This window comes from Phoxinus phoxinus (assembly GCF_949152265.1).
Source record: "Phoxinus phoxinus genome assembly, chromosome: 20".
Lineage (NCBI taxonomy): Eukaryota > Metazoa > Chordata > Actinopteri > Cypriniformes > Leuciscidae > Phoxinus > Phoxinus phoxinus.
This window is the reverse complement of record NC_136895.1, coordinates 20,653,791-20,672,865: the sequence shown is the minus strand read 5'-3', so window position 1 is coordinate 20,672,865 and position 19,075 is coordinate 20,653,791. Positions and strand designations below refer to the sequence as shown.

The window sequence follows — 19,075 nt, the reverse complement described above, 5'->3', positions numbered from 1 at the left end:
ACAACCTCCTTCCCTCAGTATTGAAGATGGGTCGTGGCCGGGTCTTCCAGCATGACAACGACCCGAAACACACAGCCTGGGCAACTAAGGAGTGGCTCCATAAGAAGCATCTCAAGGTACTGGAGTGGCCTAGCCAATCTCCAGACCTGGACCCAATAGAAAATATTTGGAGGGAGCTGAAAGTCCGTATTGCCCACCGACCGCCCCAAAACCTGAAGGATCTGAAGAAGGTCTGTATGGAGGAGTTGGCCAAAATCCCTGCTGCAGTGTGTGCAAACCTAGTCAAGAACTACAGGAAACGTATGCTCTCTGTAATTGCAAAGGTTTCTGTACCAAATAGTACGTTTTGCTTTTCTGATGTAGCAAATACTTATGCCATGAAATAAAATGCTAATTAATTACTTAAAAATCATACAATGTGATTTTCTGGATTTTTGTTTTAGATTCCGTCTCTCACAGTTGAAGTGTACCTATGATAAAAATAACAGACTTCTACATGATTTGTAACTGGGAAAACCTGCAAAATTGGCAGTCTATCAAATACTTTTTCTCCCCACTGTATATATATATACTTCAATTAGACCGTTTAAAGGGATGTTCTGTGGATTATGTTTGTGGTTTTGCCTTTAGTTTTTGAAAACAAAAAAAAAGTGTTGTTGGTCGGGCGGAACAGACGAAACTCCACTTCAGAAAACTACCAAACAAAAACAAATCAAACAAAACATTCTGAAACCATCATTGAGCTGTAGTTCTACCAGAAAGACTCGGGAGATAAATTGATATAACAGCGTATATTTATTAACAGCCCAGTAAGCATGAATTTAGAAAGTTCTTTGGCGTAGGCCCCGTCCTTAGAGAGCAAGCGAGGGTAGCGGAATCTGCATTTCCTGCCTGAAGACGAAGGCAGGGGCGCAGCCGACCCCCCTGGAGGTAAGGAAGGGACCATCCTGGTGGTGGTGGGGAGGATGAAGGGGAAGGTACCATCTTGGTGGTGGTTGGGGAGGATGGAGGTAATTGGCAGCGTCAGCATCTGCAAACTCAGACGAATGTAAGTACCAATCTTTTATTCTGTGAGTGTTAGCACATGATTGGTTAGAAGTGAAGTGTTATGTGGCGCGCTGATTGAGTCTTCCTGGCAAAACTTACACTGAAGCTTTCATATCTGAGCCTGATTTTGCACAATAATATATTCCTAATTCATCAATATGTTATTAATAAGTAATATACTGAATATCGATGAACATTATTTTGTCTTTGAATCTTTCATAAAGAGCTGATGTTGAATCTGATCCGAAGGTTCGCATTATCAGCACTGGAGTATCTGTCAGTTTCTGGAAAACCCAATAAATCTCTTTTACATCAATCTGACAGTATAGACCCATGCTTTCCCCTAAATACACCTGTTCACCAGTTAAACTCTCTGTAGTTTGACACACCAGCAAAACTGTGACGATAACCAACAGATCATTGAGATTAGACCACAATAAAACACTCTACGCTCATGAGAAGATCACAATAAAATCATGCATGAACAAACTTACAGGAGAGTAAAAGCTGCGCCGTCCTCAATCTGTGTTTTTTGTAACTCGTATTCAGTAAGATTATTTAGGAATCTGAGCAGAAGTGCTAATGCAGAAATTAAGAAGAAACAGTTGAACTCGAACTGTCCAAACTGTCTATTATTGCTAATATTGTCTATTAGTATTTATTAGATCTGTGTTGGTGAAACTGCATTTGGAAAGAGTAAAAATCAATGTCTCACATCAGCCGGTTGAGCGATTAACACTGCAAACTGACAAAAAGGTATATCATTCTTGTTTGTTACATCCAGATATGAGTTTTATTTTCAAATGACCAATAATTTCTGCCACTACATCTCATGATTCTAGCAACTCAGAGAGAGAGAGAGACGAACAAACAGTCAGGTACATTACAAAGATGATTTATTTTGAAAGCAAACGTTATTATAAAACATGATTGACGTTTTAATTTCAGACATATTTTAGTCGGGTTTTTTTTGTTATGAACAGACAAGAGCAAATTATGTTTTAAAGTCGTTGAGAGTTCAATGTTTACATTTAATGTTAAAATCAGCACACAATTCTGATCGTTACAATCAAACAGCAATCAATAAATCTGTAGATATTTCATATGCAGAGTATGGCAGCACTTTTCATGATCGGTCAGTGGATTCTGAGGAGGGTCTGAGTGGATGTTGTTCTTCTGCCACGCTCATGAAACTTCACGTCAGAGCTCTAATGAATAAAAACATACATTATAACATACATTGTAAAAAACTTCTAAATGAATTTTGAAATGAAAATTGCAGTTTAAAACTTACCGGTGTCCAGTCTCATACCGTCACTGATCTGTAGAGCCCAGCCTGGTTTTATACAGTAATAAGTTCCTAAATCATTAATAGCGACATTATTAATAATTAATTTGCTCCTGCTTCCCTCTGAATATTTGTTGCGGAATTCTTCGTTGTAATATTCAGCCTCTTCAGATCCAAACGTACGCAGTATCATCACTGGACGACTTGATGGTTTTATCACAAACCAAATAGCAGCTTTACATTTAAACTCACAAGTTAAAGTCACACTCTGTCCTAAAGTCACCTGTTGGTCAGTTACACCTTCTGTGTGTTGAGAACACACAAACACACCTGAACAAAGAGAAAACACATCATTCAGATTATCTGATCATGACAGGATCACATTGAATCTCACAAAATGAGATGAAATAAACTTACAGAGGAGTGAAAGCAGCAGAGTCTTCATTCTGTGATCTTGTTGAATGTGTTCAGGTTGATGTTGTGGAGATTGATGATGTGTGTAACTTTATAGCATCTCTTAGAGGAAGTGCTGCTGAGCTTCAGAAAATATATCAATGACTAAAATTATGCAACTTAAAGGGTTTGTTCACCCAAGGATGAAAATATTGTCGTCAGTTACTCACCCTCAAGACTTTCGAAACACAGATGAAGACATTTTTGATGACATTTGAACCCTTTCCAGCAGTGACTGTATAATTTTGAGATCTATCAATTGAAGGACTCCTACACAACTATTACAAAAGGTGAAAACTTCTATGGAAAAACACACATAAGAGTCGGGTCATATTTATTAATTTACTGCCTTTCGGAAGCTACAGAATTTCTCCTCTATTTTTTTACTTCAAATTCAAAAAGTGTTCAGACGGGAAAACCAGACACAGGCAGGGAGTCCAGGAACTGAGAAACTAGGAAACACTAAACAAGGAACTGGGAAAACGCTCAGCTTGCAGTATGACACTAACAACACTTAGCAAAGAGACAAAGGAAAACCAAGGCTTAAATCAGAGAAGCTAACAAGCATAATCAAAAACAGGTGAAAGACATAAAGCATAATCAGTCCAAGTAAAACCATAAGGAGGAATGAGAACTAGAGAAGGAGTGCCCCCCAGTGGCTCACGCGGGCACTCCAGCCGCTGATTGTCACATTTGCATAGTGTTCATCTTGACATTGCATTGTATTTGTCAATACCAAGGGACTGTTAACACTGTTTTTAACAAAAAAAAGAAAGAAAAAGTTTTATGACTTTTGGCCATTCATTCATTAATTTTTTAATATGTACATTTTTTAACATATACATTTACATGTAACAGAAAACACGAACAAAAATAAATAAATATATACATTTATAAACTTTTTTTTTTTAAAACCAGCCTCTCAGTATTTTACATTGATATTCTATACCTCTACTTTTCTTAGTCTTTTATTAACACCTTTCCAAGTCCACCACATTTTAAGAACGATCTGAAAGGTCCCCAAACTCCATCAAAAACGGTATATTTGTCCCTTAACATAGAAGTCATCTTTTCCATTGACATATTTGTTACCATTTCTTTTAGCCAACGTCCTATACTTGGTGCACAAATACTCTTCCAATTTAAAGAAATAAGCCGTTTTGCTTGAAGAATGCATATATTTATAAATATATACTCTTTCTTTTTTAACTTGATATCCTTATATAAATGTAATAGAAAAAGTAAAGGTGACAATGGAATGTTAACATCAAGGATATTCTCTATCATTTCTTTCACACCTTTTCAAAATGTTTTGACTTCTTCGCACTCCCATATGCAATTAATATGTATGTATCTATGTATCAAATGTATTAAGATCTAATAAAGCAGGTATTGATGTATCAAGATGTTTTAGAAAAATAATTACATCATCAGCGAATAATGATATTTTACGTTCTATCTGTCTAATCCTAATACCTGTTAATTCCACATGTCTTTTTTCTGCTATTGCAAAAGGCTCGATGGAGATGGCAAAAAGAAGAGGAGAAAGGGGTGAACCTTGTCTGCACCCTCTTGATATGCTAAATGGTTTTGAAACCATATTTTGGCCATTCATTTTAATACGTACGTATATGAAATAACGAAGTGACCAGAGGTTTTTGGCCATTGGTTGCTGTCTTGACTTTTTCCCAGAGCAAATAAACAGTTAGTGTCGAGTTTTTCAATTTAATTTAGATTTTTAACCACTTCTTAACACACTTTATAAAAGAGCACATAAGACATTGAATTTCTTTACATAACATTTTTGTTAAATTTATGTGACAATAAGGTATAATTTTTATTGTGTTCTGATGTTTTGTTGTTAATGGTATATGAGGTTTTATGATACTAAGTGATGATGATGTGTTTAGTTCAGTCGAAGTCATATTTCCTTTTAGGGAAAGTGAGTGATGCAATTCATTTCCAATAAGTAGTGTCTGAAAATAAAGGTTTGGGTGATTCATTTACCCAAAACCTTGGGTGTGTTTCCCAAAAGCATTGTTAGCTAATACGGTCGCAATTTCAATTGTCACTCCTGGTTGTGTAACCAACTTTACACAATCAATACCAAACAAAGACTGACAGAATGCAAGCTCATAATATTAAACCAATCAACAATTAACAGTAGCAGGTGTTCAACTTAAAGGAACACTGTACTTTTTTTTGGAAATAGGCTAATTTTCCAGCTCCCTAGAGTTAAACAGTTGAGTTTTATACCGTTTGCTAATCCAATCAGCCGATCTCCAGGTTTGGCGGTAGCACTTTTAGCATAGCTTAGCATAGATAATTGAATATGATTAGACCGTTAGCATCTCTCAAAAAAAAAAATGACCAAAGAGTTTCGATATTTTTTCTATTTAAACCTTGACTCTTCTGTAGTTACATTGTAAGACCAACAGAAAATGAAAAGTTACAACAACAAATTACAACAACACCAACACCAACAAGGTGAGTTACCGCTTAAATTTCATTTTAGGGTGAACTATCCCTTTAATTTAACAACTACTTACTTAATGGAATTGAATTACATCACTTTCCCTAAAAAGAAATATAATGTATAAACAGGCTGGGCTCTACAGATCAGTGACGGTATGAGACTGGACACCGGTAAGCGTTAAACTGCAATACATTCATACAACTGAGAGCTATATTATTATTATTAATATTAATACTAATATATTTAAGCAAAAGCAATACATTAAGTAAGTTACTTTACCTGTGCTTTTCTAAAGACTTTTCTCAAGAGGACAGTGAGGGATCCGGACTGGACCAGTGTTGATCACAGCGACAAGTTTATACATCTGAGATTTATATATTATTATTATTATTATTGTGATATTATTTTTACATTACAATTTTTTTCTTAAACCATTTTAATCACACAAAAGTCTTTTATCATTTGTTTAGAGGTCTGACGTGAAGTTTCATGAGCGTGACAGAATAACATCCACTCAGACCAACGGCACTGTTGTCCCTCAGAGTCCACTGACCGATCATGAAAAGTGCTGCCATGCTTATGAAATATCAACTGACAGATTGATTGCTGTTTGATTCTAACGATCAGAATTGTGTGCTGATTTTAACATTAAATGTGACCATTGAACTCTCGATTAATTTAAAACATAATTTGCTCACATATCCATATATAAAAAATCAATCTGTCTGCAATTAAAACATCAATCAAGTTTTATAATGTTTGCTTTTGGAATAAATCATCTTTGTTTGTCTCTCTCTGAGTTGCTAAAATCATGGGATGTAGTGACAGTAGGCCTAGTCCTGATTACTCATTTGAAAATAAAAGTAATTTCTTGATGCAACAAACAATGATAATAACGTTGTCAGCTTGTTCGCTCAACATGCTGATGTGAGACATTTGAGTATTAGTGCATTTGTCAACACACCTTTCCAAATGCAGTTTCACCAGCGCAGATCTGAAAGGATTCGTTCACTGCAGAATTAAAATTCCCTGTTATTTTACTCACCCCCACGTCATCCGAGATGTTCGTGTCTTTCTTTATTCAGTCGAAAAGAAATGAAAGTTTTTGAGGAAAACATTCCAGGATTTTTCTCCATATAGTGACTTCAATGGGTTGAAGGTTCAAATTGCAGTTTCAATGCAGCTTCAAAGATCTCTACACGATCCCAGCCGAGGAATACGGGTCTTATCTAGTCAAACCATCTGTCATTTTCTTAAAAATTAAACTTCACGCATTACGAAATCACGTTGAAAGGTCACGTGTGATGTACTGACCTTTGTTTACAAAGCGAACATCCAAAGACTAAGTCAAATGCCCTTTACAAAAAATAATAATAATAAAAGGTAAAACAACGATGTCGGACCATTTTAAAGTTAGAGGAGAAAATTCGATATTTTTCGCCCCTTCCCTACATCAGGTTACCGCCTGACCTTTACAACGGGATTACGTAATGCGTGAAGTCGTGGACGTGCAAGACGAGCATTTATTGTTAAAAAGTATATAAATGTTTTTTTAGGTTTTTTTTTAGAAAATGACAGATCGGTTCGCTGGATAAGACCCGTATTCCTCGGCTGGGATCGTGTAGAGATCTTTGAAGCTGCATTGAAACTGCAATTTGGACCTTCAAACCGTTGTACTCCATTGAAGTCACTGGAGAAAAATCCTGGAATCTTTTCCTCAAAAACCTTCTTTTCGGCTGAAGAAAGAAAGACATGAACATCTCGGATGACGTGGGGGTGAGTAAATTATCAGGTAATCTTAATTCTGAAGTGAACTAATCCTTTAAACATTTAAAGGCCCCTTACATACTTCTGTAAATACTTCAGTTAAGGTGAGATTTCAGGAATCCACATCAGTAATATATAAAATAACATATAAAAGACTTTATTTAAAGCGTTGTGAATGACTTGATACTTTTGTCTCGTTTGGGTGAGGGAAAAGATACCAAACTAAACAGGATTTAAGTGCAGCAGTCCAGTGTTTAATAACAGAAAACAAAGATGACAAAATACTCAGAGAACACTTTAACTAGAGACACGGGAACGGAACAACTAAACTTCATAAGAGGAGATCGGACACAGAACTGAACAAAACTCAGGGCTTAAATAACAGTGAACTAATCAAGCAAAACAACATCAGGTGCAGCTAATCAATCAGTAACCAAGGAGACAAATGACAGGGAAAAAACAACTCATAGTAACACAAATACACATAACCCTGTCAGCTTCATATCAGTCCTTGTGATTAAGTTTATAACGTTTAATCAGAAATGTTGCTGTACTTTAGGTCTAATGCAGATCTGAATCCGTTTTACCACAGAAATGGGCATGAGGTAAAACACATCTCTAATTCGATCAACTGAATGTGTTGACATGATGATAAAATCTTTCTACAGACATTAGAAGCTAATTTAAATATATATTTTTTAAACCATTCTGTGGTTTTCTGAAGTGGATTTCCGTTTCAAAAGCCAAAGACAAAACCATGACATCTTGCCGTGTGTAGTGCTGAGTGCTGTAGTGAGTCTTCTGGTTTAGATGTGTTTATCGTGTCTTCAGTGTCTCACTGCATTCGTCCGCTCTGAGTGTGTTTTCTCACAGCTGTGGGTTAGTCGGCTTCAGCTCTGCTCTGGTTTCATATGTTAAGATCGTGTACAGAGTCACACACTGTGGACAATCTCAACACATCAGCCTCTGATATCTTTCTCTTCATCTCTGATTTACTTCCTCTCAACTTCAAATGGAACATAGCACGATAATATAGCACTAATGTATTTATGAAATGTAAAACTAATTGAAACCTGAAAGTCTAAACAATCTGTATATTTATCTCATGCTTGACCTGTTTAACAGTTTGGTCAGTGCAAGTTCAACTTCTATATCCTCTTTTCAAGGGTGTCTGGTGGTTTCTATAAGTGTGCAGTCTCACGTCCGCTCAGATTCATAGTTAAGTTAACCATCTTACAGCATATGAGCTCAACAAACACAGAATGAGGACGGCGCAGCTTTTACTCTTCTGTAAGTCTCAGTTACTCAATGTACTTTCACTGTGATCTTCACACCACTGGATAGTTTTCAAGGTTGAAGGTATTGTGTGTTTTACTGTGTGTGTGTTTTATCTTCACAGTTCTGCTGGTGTGTCAAACTACAGAGAGTTTAAGAGATGAACGGGTGAATTTAGGAGAAAACGTGACTTTAGACTGTCAGATTGGTGTAAAAGCGATTTATTGGGTTTTCCAGAAACTGACAGATCCTCTAGTGCGGATAATGCGGACTTTCACATCAGAATCTACAGTACCTCAATTCTATGACTATAGATTCAAAGACAAATATTCATCACTAACTTTGAGCCGGTTATTTATTAGTAACATTACTATTGATGAATTAGGAATATATTATTGTATAAAAACAAGCCCAACTCTACAGCTCAGTGATGGCACCAGACTTTACATCACTGGTAAGTGTATACAATTATCTTTGATCTGTTGTTATATCAATAAATGATCTATAATCATGCACATTATGTATCAAATATGTATTTTAACCTTTATTTCTATCAGGTCTGTGTAATATTGATGCATGTTTTACATTTCTAAACACAAAACTCTTGTATTTCTGTTCTTAACAGAAGCTGTTCAAGATCACAATCAGACAGAAGTGAACATTAACTCACAAAGTCCGAATGCACTACAAGCTCTGATGATTTTATACGTCATACTGAACATTGTGATGTTTTTAGAAATAATAGGTGAGATGGTTCTAAAATGTAAAATATAAAATAATAAATCATATAAAATATCTTTCTTTTAAATGCTATTCTACATTCCTTTAGTGATGAATTGTATAATGTTTAATCAGAAATGTTGCTGGTATTTTAGGTCTATTGCAGATCAAACTTCAAGTGTGTAAGAAAACCCACCAACAATGTCAAGATGAGGGACTGGAGCAGCTTTACAGCACAAATGAGGAAGAGGTAAAACACAGCTATAATTCAGCTTTCTTAAAACAAAATATGACATGGACATTAGCAGATAATTATTTATTTGTTTTTTTATTCTGAAGTGGAGTTTCGTCACTTTTGGGAAAAAGCCTAGACAAACATGATCAAGAGTGAATCCTCTCCTACAGTCTAACAGAAATATATCCTGACAAATAATGTGTCAAATATTGTTAGCTTGATTGTTTGTTTTAGGTTGACTGATGTTATAGATTGTTTACTTGTAATGCAAAATTCAGCATTGTTTCTTTTTGTTTTTTTCTTGAGAAGTAAATTCTTATGAATTAAATTTCTGTAATAAGTTGTTTTTGCTTTTTTTGTGTTTTTATGTGAATTCACAATGATGGAAAATGGCAAAAAGCAAAGCCACATATGTGTAGGCCTAGAGTATACACAGCGCTGTAGCCTTTGCTTCACTGACGTGTTATTGGCCTCAGATCTAAATGTATTAGTACACAGAAAAGTGTTGGTTACAATTTTTATTTTCAATAATATATTCCTATTATAAATACACGAGTATACATTAAAGTATTAGTTCATGTATTATTCTAAATAATGACAGTAAAATATTGTTAGCTTGTTGATTGTTGTTTGCTTAAGATTGACTGATGTTTGTTTAATATAATGCAAAATTCTCAATATTTTTTCAGCACAGCCTTTCTTTGCTTTTGTCTTGATCATTTCTTATAAATTAAATATAAATAAAAGTTATATAAGTAGCTTTTGAGTGGCTTCATTCTTAAACTATGGATTTTTATATAAATAGCTGCGAAACACACATGATGTAAAATGGCGAAAAGCAATATACAGTGGCCATCATTGTGCGGACATCATTTTTGGACAGGCTGTCATACAAAAAGTTACGAACACATGCAAATATGAGAGATATAATAATATGATTAATATAATACAATGATATATGAATAACTGATTACGCTGTAGTCAATGTATGTTTTTTCCTGTCAGCTTTTTGTTTTTCTATGCATTTGATCTTGCATAGTTTAGTTAAACCTGTAGCTGTAGTTTGCTAAATTTGGTCAGATAAATACCTTAACCAAGTTTAGTGTTTGTTCTTCCCTCATATTAAAAATATCTAAAAAATATCAAATATTCTCATATATCATATTTTCACGGTTTAAGGGCCATAAAAAAATCCCCTTCCGTACGTCACTTTTGGGTTTATTAACATATTTCAGTGTCAATAAATAGGCCTTCTACTGTAAATAAATCTTGCCGTGTGTAAAGCTGAGTGCGGCAGTGAGTCTTCTGGTTTAGATGTGTTTATCGTGTCTTCATTTTCTCACTGCATTCGTCCGCTCTGAGTGTGTTTTCTCACAGCTGTGGGTTAGTCGGCTTCAGCTCTGCTCTGGTTTATATGTTTGTGTGTAAAAACATCAACGCCTGCCTTTTCTATCTTTGTCTTCGTCTCTGATCTACTTCATCGCTATTAAGTGTGTTTGCTGGTGTCTTATTTTTATTCTGCATTAACACTTCTGCTCAGATTAATAGTAAAATATTTTATTGCATATAAATTAAACACTTACAGAATGAGGACGGCGCAGCTTTTACTCTTCTGTAAGTCTCAGTTACTCAATGTACTTTCACTGTGATCTTCACACCACTGGATAGTTTTGAAGGTTGAAGGTATTGTGTGTTTTACTGTGTGTGTGTTTTATCTTCACAGTTCTGCTGGTGTGTCAAACTACAGAGAGTTTAAGAGATGAACGGGTGAATTTAGGAGAAAACGTGACTTTAGTCTGTCAGATTGGCGTACAAGAGATTTATTGGGTTTTCCAGAAACTGACAGATTCTCCAGTGCTGATAATGCGGACTTTCTCATCACATTCTACATTAGCTCAATTCTATGACACAAGATTCAAAGACAAATATTCATCACTAAATGATAGCCGGTTATTTATTAGTAACATTACTATTGATGAATTAGGAATATATTATTGTTTAAAAACAGGCCCAACTCTACAGCTCAGCAATGGCACCAGACTTTACATCACTGGTAAGTGTATACAATTATCTTTGATCTGTTGTTATATCAATAAATGATCTAAAACCATGCACATTATGTATCAAATATGTATTTTAACCTTTATTTCTATCAGGTCTGTGTAATATTGATGCATGTTTTACATTTCTAAACACAAAACTCTTGTATTTCTGTTCTTAACAGAAGCTGTTCAAGATCAGAATCAGACAGAAGTGAACATTAACTCACAAAGTCCGAATGCACTACAAGCTCTGATGATTTTATACGTCATACTGAACATTGTGATGTTTTTAGAAATAATAGGTGAGATGGTTCTAAAATGTAAAATATAAAATAATAAATCATATAAAATATCTTTCTTTTAAATGCTATTCTACATTCCTTTAGTGATGAATTGTATAATGTTTAATCAGAAATGTTGCTGGTATTTTAGGTCTATTGCAGATCAAACTTCAAGTGTGTAAGAAAACACACCAACAATGTCAAGATGAGGGACTGGAGCAGCTTTACAGCACAAATGAGGAAGAGGTAAAACACAGCTATAATTCAGCTTTCTTAAAACAAAATATGACATGGACATTAGCAGATAATTATTTATTTGTTTTTTTATTCTGTAGTTTTCTGAAGTGGAGTTTCGTCACTTTTGGGAAAAAGCCTAGACAAACATGATCAAGAGTGAATCCTCTCCTACAGTCTAACAGAAATATATCCTGACAAATAATGTGTCAAATATTGTTAGCTTGATTGTTTGTTTTAAGTTGACTGATGTTATAGATTGTTTACTTGTAATGCAAAATTCAGCATTGTTTCTTTTTGTTTTTTTCTTGAGAAGTAAATTCTTATGAATTCAATTTCTGTAATAAGTTGTTTTTGGTTTTTTGAGTGTTTTTATGTGAATTCACAATGATGGAAAATGGCAAAAAGCAAAGCCACATATGTGTAGGCCTAGAGTATACACAGCGCTGTAGCCTTTGCTTCACTGACGTGTTATTGGCCTCAGATCTAAATGTATTAGTACACAGAAAAGTGTTGGTTACATTTTTTATTTTCAATAATATATTCCTATTATAAATACACGACACATTAAAGTATTAGTTCATGTATTATTCTAAATAATGACAGTAAAATATTGTTAGCTTGTTGATTGCTTAAGATTGACTGATGTTTGTTTAATATAATGCAAAATTCTCAATATTTTTTCAGCACAGCCTTTCTTTGCTTTTGTCTTGATCATTTCTTATAAATTAAATATAAATAAAAGTTATATATGTAGCTTTTGAGTGGCTTCATTCTTAAACTATGGATTTTTATTTAAATAGCTGCTAAACACATGATGTAAAATGGCAAAAAGCAATATACAGTGGCCATCATTGTGCGGACATCATTTTTGGACAGGCTGTCATACAAAAAGTTACGAACACATGCAAATATGAGAGATATATTCATATGATTAATATAATACAATGATATATGAATAACTGATTACGCTGTAGTCAATGTATGTTTTTTCCTGTCAGCTTTTTGTTTTTCTATGCATTTGATCTTGCATAGTTTAGTTAAACCTGTAGCTGTAGTTTGCTAAATTTGGTCAGATAAATACCTTAACCAAGTTTAGTGTTTGTTCTTCCCTCATATTAAAAATATTTAAAAAATATAAAATATTCTCATATATCATATTTTCACAGTTTAATGGCCATAAAAAAATCCCCTTCCGTACGTCACTTTTGGGTTTATTAACATATTTCAGTGTCAATAAATAGGCCTTCTACTGTAAATAAATCTTGCCGTGTGTAAAGCTGAGTGCGGCAGTGAGTCTTCTGGTTTAGATGTTTATCGTGTCTTCATTTTCTCACTGCATTCGTCCGCTCTGAGTGTGTTTTCTCACAGCTGTGGGTTAGTCGGCTTCAGCTCTGCTCTGGTTTATATGTTTGTGTGTAAAAACATCAACGCCTGCCTTTTCTATCTTTGTCTTCGTCTCTGATCTACTTCATCGCTATTAAGTGTGTTTGCTGGTGTCTTATTCAGAATCTACAACATCTCAATTCAATGACGCAAGATTTACAGACAAATATTCGTCACTAACTTTGATAACATTACTACAGATGAATTATTGTGCAAAAACAGGCCCAACTCTAGCTCAGTGATGGCACCATGACTTAACATCACTGTAAGTGTATAAAATGATCTTAACAAATCGGTTTGATCAGTTGTTATATCAATAAATGTTCTAAAATCATGCACATTATGTATCAACATGGGCTACATGGACATTAGCAGCTAATTATTATTATTATTATTTTATTCTGTAGTTTTCTGAAGTGGAGTTTCGTCTGTCCCATTCGACCAACAACACTTTTGGGAAAAAGCCTAGACAAACATGATCAAGAGTGAATCCTCTCATACAGTCTAACAGAAATATATTCTGACAAATAATGAGTCAAATATTGTTAGCTTGATTGTTTGTTTTAAGTTGACTGATGTAATATATTGTTTAATTAAACATGAATGTAATGCAAAATTTGAAATAGGTCAATCTTTTCATTGCTGTCATTTTTGTTCAATAACTGTTTTTTGATTATTTTTATGTAAACTTAACTCACAATGATGGAAAATGCCACAAAGCAAACCCATATAAGTATGTTGCTTGGCCTAAGATCAAAATAGGCTTCACACAAAAGTATTGGTTACATTTTTACTTACAGTAGTATATACATTAAAGGATTAGTTCACCTAAAAAAAGAAATCATCATTCACATTCCCTCATGAGTCATGTTGATAAACAGATGCAATGAAATCCAGGCAGACAAACTATGATTACGTCAAAGATCAAATCTGAATAAGGAATAACAAATGTATTAAGTAAAAATGTACAATTATAGAGACAAACAAATGAATCAGGTTAGGCTACATAATAGTTTATAATAAAACCCAATATTGTACATATCACAAGGATTGTGAAGATCAGAGTATAGAGAAAGAAGGACAAAAGAAGTAAGATATTTGCAGAATGAAAGGAGAGGAATAAGTGAAGAGCAAAACAAGAGCAACGAATATATAGCTATATACAGGAAACTTGCATCCTCTTAAAGGGATGGCTCGGAGTAATGTCAACCTAGGGTCCTTTGCACCATGACCTCGAGCCAAACACCAAGACTTTTACGAGTTTAAATAAACTCCTGATGTACTTACAAACTTTCCAATGCCTCGTTAAATGAGTACAGAACCTATTTGCACTACTGTAGAAGTTTGGTACCATTCTGGGCATTATTAGTGGGGTAATTTACGAGATACAACCTTCGGATCCATTACTAAGCCATTCGGCTGATATCTCTAAATAAGCTCTAACTTTAATAATGTTCGACCAAAGGAAAAAAAGCTTGGCTCGAGGTCATGGTGCAAAGGACCAGGTTGAAGTTACTCCATACCATCCCTTCAAACTTATGTTTTAGTCTGATAAGAAAAGGTCAAACAGAGTGATCCATTATGTCAAAGTTGTAACGGCTAGGTCTGCGTGACTGGTGACCAAATGTCAAAGACAGATTGACGAGGTGTTGTTTTGATACTTTTAAGATAATATTGCAGATCTTGCATTAGGCTATCATGTCTGCAGAGATGGAAACAGACATATTTTGATACAAAGGTACATCACCTAATCAATTGTGATGGAAAATACACCCACTCGATCTTACAGCACAGAAGAGACGCCAAAGATCTTACATTTGGAAATAATCAAACATCAGAGCATATAGTAGAAAATATAGGGTATAAATTATTAAGGAAATAAATAACATGTCAAATAATAATATAATCTATAAAGAATATAATTAATAAAAAAAACATTAATCAAAATAATAAATTGAATACAAATAATTTCGCATAGCATACTACACTGTACCGTACACGCATTCCTACCGTCCAACACAAAAGCTGTTCGTGACAAAGAGTCTCAAAGTGAAATCTAGACTCACGCGTCTGCCGCGCGCGCGAGGCTCTCGTCCTCCTCTATCGCTGTCACTTTAATTCTTCTGTAAGTTTTCTTGACTTTCTATATATCTTCTATATGTTTACAATATAAATACAGACAGACAGAGCAATGTTTTATCTCTGCATGTTCAGCAGCATTGCCTTTAAATAGGAACGGCGCCATCTACCTGCTGGTACTGGTATCACAGTCTGACGCGCTGAGGTCAGGCTACTCTAAATAGTTGAACATAGCATACCTTAGTAGTCAGTCAATACTACATTTTATATTATTAGTTAGTTATGAAAATAAAGAAGTTTTAAGGTGTGTTTGGTATCAAAAATAGATTTATAAACAAAGTCCCTCAAACTTGCATACGGACGTAGGGTGAATTAAGGATGATTGGGACATAAGGTCGTATGGGACAGTATAACTATACAGAGTTTATTTTCTACACCTAAAGAGTGAAAAAAAAACTTTTTTTTGCTGAGCCCTAGCTGTGAGACCCATAGGGGTGAGACCACATAATCAAAATTGGGTGCCCTGGTGATGAGACATCCTGGGCGGGGCAGGCGTCAAACAGGAAGTTGACCCAGAAATAGATGGACTGAGGAAAATTACATTAGCTTTTGCTTATTTCATAGTAAGGTCCTAAAATTGTCGTAGCTATATTGCACAAACTTTTGACGGAAACACGAATATGATGCACCACTGATACAAAATCAGTAAAAAAAATGTGTTAATATCATGTTTCTATTTTCAGAATAGGTTGTTTTTATTTTGTCCCATCCACCCAAATTGTGTTTGGGTGGATGGGACAGCATGATTTTGAGTTATTGGGACTGTCTGTGTGTGTGTGTGTGTGTGTGTGTGTGTGTGTGTGTGTGTGTGTGTGTGTGTGTGTGTGTGTGTGTGTGTGTGTGTGTGTGTGTGTGTCTCCATGTTCACCAGGTTCAGAATGTTCCAAAGTTTAGTCCTGAACTAATCAGGCCTCATCCAAAAGCTGGCCCCAAAAAGGCCAATGGTCAACGTTGGGACAAGTTGGGAAAGTTGAGACAAAAAGCACCTTATTTGTATGAGCTAATTGTGGAAAATATAAACTACTTATGGGTATTATTGATAATAGTCTACAAGCTAATGAAACGTCATGTGGCAATTCACTTTTCAGTATTTATTTTTGTGTGAAAAATCAAAACGCAAAAAAAAAAAACACTCACTGGTGCAGATAACACCATCATACATTACAAGTTTGACTTAAGTTAGATTTAGTTAAGGTGATAATATGCATTTATGAAATGTAAAACTAATTGAAACTTGAAACTGATTAGTCTAAACAAAAGATGTATATTTATTTCATGGACTTTGACCTGTTTAACAGTTTGGTCAGTGCAAGTTCAACTTCTACATCCTCTTTTCAAGGGTGTCTGGTGGTTTCCTTTCAGTTTTTTTTTTCTCTGCATACAGTCGCACTTCCTCTCAGATTCATAGTTAAGTTAACCATCTTACAGCATATGAGCTCAACAAACAGAATGAGGACGGCGCAGCTTTTACTTTTCTGTAAGTCTCAGTTACTCAATGTACTTTCACTGTGATCTTCACACCACTGGATAGTTTTGAAGGTTGAAGGTATTGTGTGTTTTACTGTGTGTTTTATCTTCACAGTTCTGCTGGTGTGTCAAACTACAGAGAGTTTAAGAGATGAACGGGTGAATTTAGGGGGAAACGTGACTTTAGTCTGTCAGATTGATGTAAAAGAGATTTATTGGGTTTTCCAGAAACTGACAGATTCTCCAGTGCGGATAATGCGAACTTTCTCATCAGAATCTAAAGCACCTCAATTCTATGACGCAAGATTCAAAGACAAATATTTATCACCAACTTTGAGCCGGTTATTTATTAGTAACATTACTATTGATGAATTAGGAATATATTATTGTATAAAAACAAGCCCAACTCTACAGCTCAGCAATGGCACCAGACTTTACATCACTGGTAAGTATTTCTAAATCACATTTACAACTGACATATAACATGTATATATTTGTAACTATAAAATATCTAAAAACTAATTACTGTCTATGTTACTGCAATAGCCTAAAAGTATGCGCTTAAATATAACTCTATCAGAGGCTTTTAATTTGGCATTAAATCACAAAACTGATACAATTTTTCTATTCAAACAGAATCTGCCCAAGATCACAATCAAACAGAAAACAAAAATCAGTCACAACACTGTGAGAAAACACATATGGACAATACTACGGTTACATCCTTCGTATTGAACATTGTGCTGATTATCGCAATAATAGGTGAGATTTCTGTACAAAAAAGTAGTATAAAAAACATGATAACATGTTCAAAATGAATCTGCCCACTTATTTATAGTCATTTAAATTAAGTTTGGTGTATTCCTTTATGGAGAGTTTCTATGAAATGTACTCAAGTACTGTTTTATAATGTATGACTTCAGGTCTGTTAATACTTAAACTTAAGAAGCCCACAAAAAGTCGTCAAGATCGTCAGAATGTCGAACCAGTGCAGCTCGAAGATTATAACGCCGCACAGGTAAGACTTAAGTTACATTGCTATATGATCCACTTGACATTTTAGTTCATGGAAGACATTTTTTCCAAAATTTCCAGCTAAAAATGAAAAAAAAAGTCAAAGTATTTTATTGTAAACAGGAGATAAGGATAACAAAAGTGATGGCTCTTTGTGTAAAAAATGTCCAGCTAAAATGTCGTCATCCTAGTGTTTCTCTAGTAGCTGAAGATGTTTCGAAACTTGTCAGTTGTGAAATGATGGTGAATTATTTAGTGACTTTGACAATTTGCGAAACATCTATGGCAAACGCAAAACATGCAGTTAGCGAAAATACCTTTCAAAATCAATCAAATGTGTTCACATGTGAGGTGAAAGTGCCTAATTTCCTCTTCATTGTTCTCTAGTATTCTGAAATCGAGTTGCCAACATATTCCAGAGAAGAAAATCCCAAAAAGATCAACGGCACTTACGCGCTTCTCCAGAAGCCAAAGCCACATCATAGAGTTCAACACAACGTGAACCAACAAAGTTGTTGAGGTTGTTTTTTTGTAGGATGTGTAAAGGACAATGGGTTCCGTCACCGTTTGCATTAAATCATATTATTTACTTATTTATAAAATACATATTTTGTTGGATGTTGCTACCAAGTAGCCTAATCTTAGACATGTTAACAGATGAATCTTGACTGATGCGGTTTCAGTTTACAATAAGGTTTGATGCGTTAACATGACAAAACAATGAATGAATATGTATTAATCACTGTAAAAAGCGATCAGCTGACTTAACTTAAAAAAAAGCGAGGAAACCTGTTGCCTTAAAATTCCACACAACTTAATTTTTTCAACTACGCATGGTTTATTTACTTAAATAACGTGATTTACTTAAAAAATGTGAGGCAACGGGTTTCCTCACTTTTTTAACTGATCACTTTTTACAATAATGTTAGCGTATACATTTTTAAACATTTCCAATTGTATGAATTGACATCAACAATATTGCATTTAAACATTAAATACTACTAACTATATAAAATAATAACCTAAACTAATAAATTGTTTGTTAGATCATGACACTTAATGCATTAATTAATGTTAACAACTTGACATTAGTTTTATCACTAAGTTTTCTATAAGCAAAGTTTTTAAATTACTGTAATTGTGTATATTTTCTGTGGTTTATTGTGAGTTTTGAAGAAAACCCGTGTTGGTTTAAGATTATGTAGTTGTTCCCCCAGTCTGGTCAAGTTGGTATTGAACTGGTCTCATAAC

At 34.6% G+C, this 19,075-nt stretch overlaps 2 protein-coding genes and 2 long non-coding RNA genes across 4 annotated transcripts; 3 read left to right on the top strand and 1 right to left on the bottom strand.

Annotated features, from left to right (window-relative positions):
• Positions 1-1,823: 1,823 nt before the first annotated feature.
• LOC306988711 lies at positions 1,824-2,895 on the bottom strand. The gene is made up of 3 exons (XR_013795483.1): positions 2,753-2,895; positions 2,342-2,665; positions 1,824-2,255 (listed from the first exon to the last, which is right to left on the bottom strand). It is a non-coding gene; the product is annotated as an uncharacterized lncRNA (long non-coding RNA).
• A 5,134-nt stretch (positions 2,896-8,029) lies between these two features.
• On the top strand, positions 8,030-10,021 carry LOC306988868 (uncharacterized protein). The gene is made up of 5 exons (XM_079594043.1): positions 8,030-8,321; positions 8,431-8,760; positions 8,932-9,051; positions 9,182-9,276; positions 9,366-10,021. The coding sequence occupies exons 1-5, from the start codon at positions 8,294-8,296 to the stop codon at positions 9,405-9,407; spliced, it is 615 nt and encodes a 204-aa protein (XP_079450169.1). The 5' UTR covers positions 8,030-8,293; the 3' UTR covers positions 9,408-10,021.
• Positions 10,022-11,307: 1,286 nt separating this feature from the next.
• Positions 11,308-12,572, top strand: LOC306988867. Its single transcript, XR_013795507.1, has 3 exons — positions 11,308-11,605; positions 11,736-11,830; positions 11,920-12,572. It is a non-coding gene; the product is annotated as an uncharacterized lncRNA (long non-coding RNA).
• A 4,144-nt stretch (positions 12,573-16,716) lies between these two features.
• LOC306988866 (uncharacterized protein) lies at positions 16,717-18,732 on the top strand. The gene is made up of 5 exons (XM_079594042.1): positions 16,717-16,820; positions 16,926-17,255; positions 17,447-17,572; positions 17,734-17,828; positions 18,212-18,732. Exons 1-5 carry the CDS (start codon positions 16,775-16,777, stop codon positions 18,341-18,343), a joined length of 729 nt encoding a protein of 242 aa, XP_079450168.1. The 5' UTR covers positions 16,717-16,774; the 3' UTR covers positions 18,344-18,732.
• The last annotated feature ends 343 nt before the right edge of the window (positions 18,733-19,075 follow it).

What these genes read in the sequence shown, in the direction of transcription:
- LOC306988868 (XM_079594043.1), top strand. Translation starts at nt 8,294, where the DNA reads ATGAGGACGGCGCAGCTTTTACTCTTCT. An exon ending in CACCAGACTTTACATCACTG is followed by an intron (nt 8,761 to 8,931) that starts GTAAGTGTATAC and finishes TGTTCTTAACAG; the next exon opens with AAGCTGTTCAAGATCACAAT. An exon ending in ACAGCACAAATGAGGAAGAG is followed by an intron (nt 9,277 to 9,365) that starts GTAAAACACAGC and finishes TTTATTCTGAAG; the next exon opens with TGGAGTTTCGTCACTTTTGG.
- LOC306988866 (XM_079594042.1), top strand. Translation starts at nt 16,775, where the DNA reads ATGAGCTCAACAAACAGAATGAGGACGGCGCAGCTTTTACTTTTCT. An exon ending in GGCGCAGCTTTTACTTTTCT is followed by an intron (nt 16,821 to 16,925) that starts GTAAGTCTCAGT and finishes TTATCTTCACAG; the next exon opens with TTCTGCTGGTGTGTCAAACT. An exon ending in AAGATTATAACGCCGCACAG is followed by an intron (nt 17,829 to 18,211) that starts GTAAGACTTAAG and finishes ATTGTTCTCTAG; the next exon opens with TATTCTGAAATCGAGTTGCC.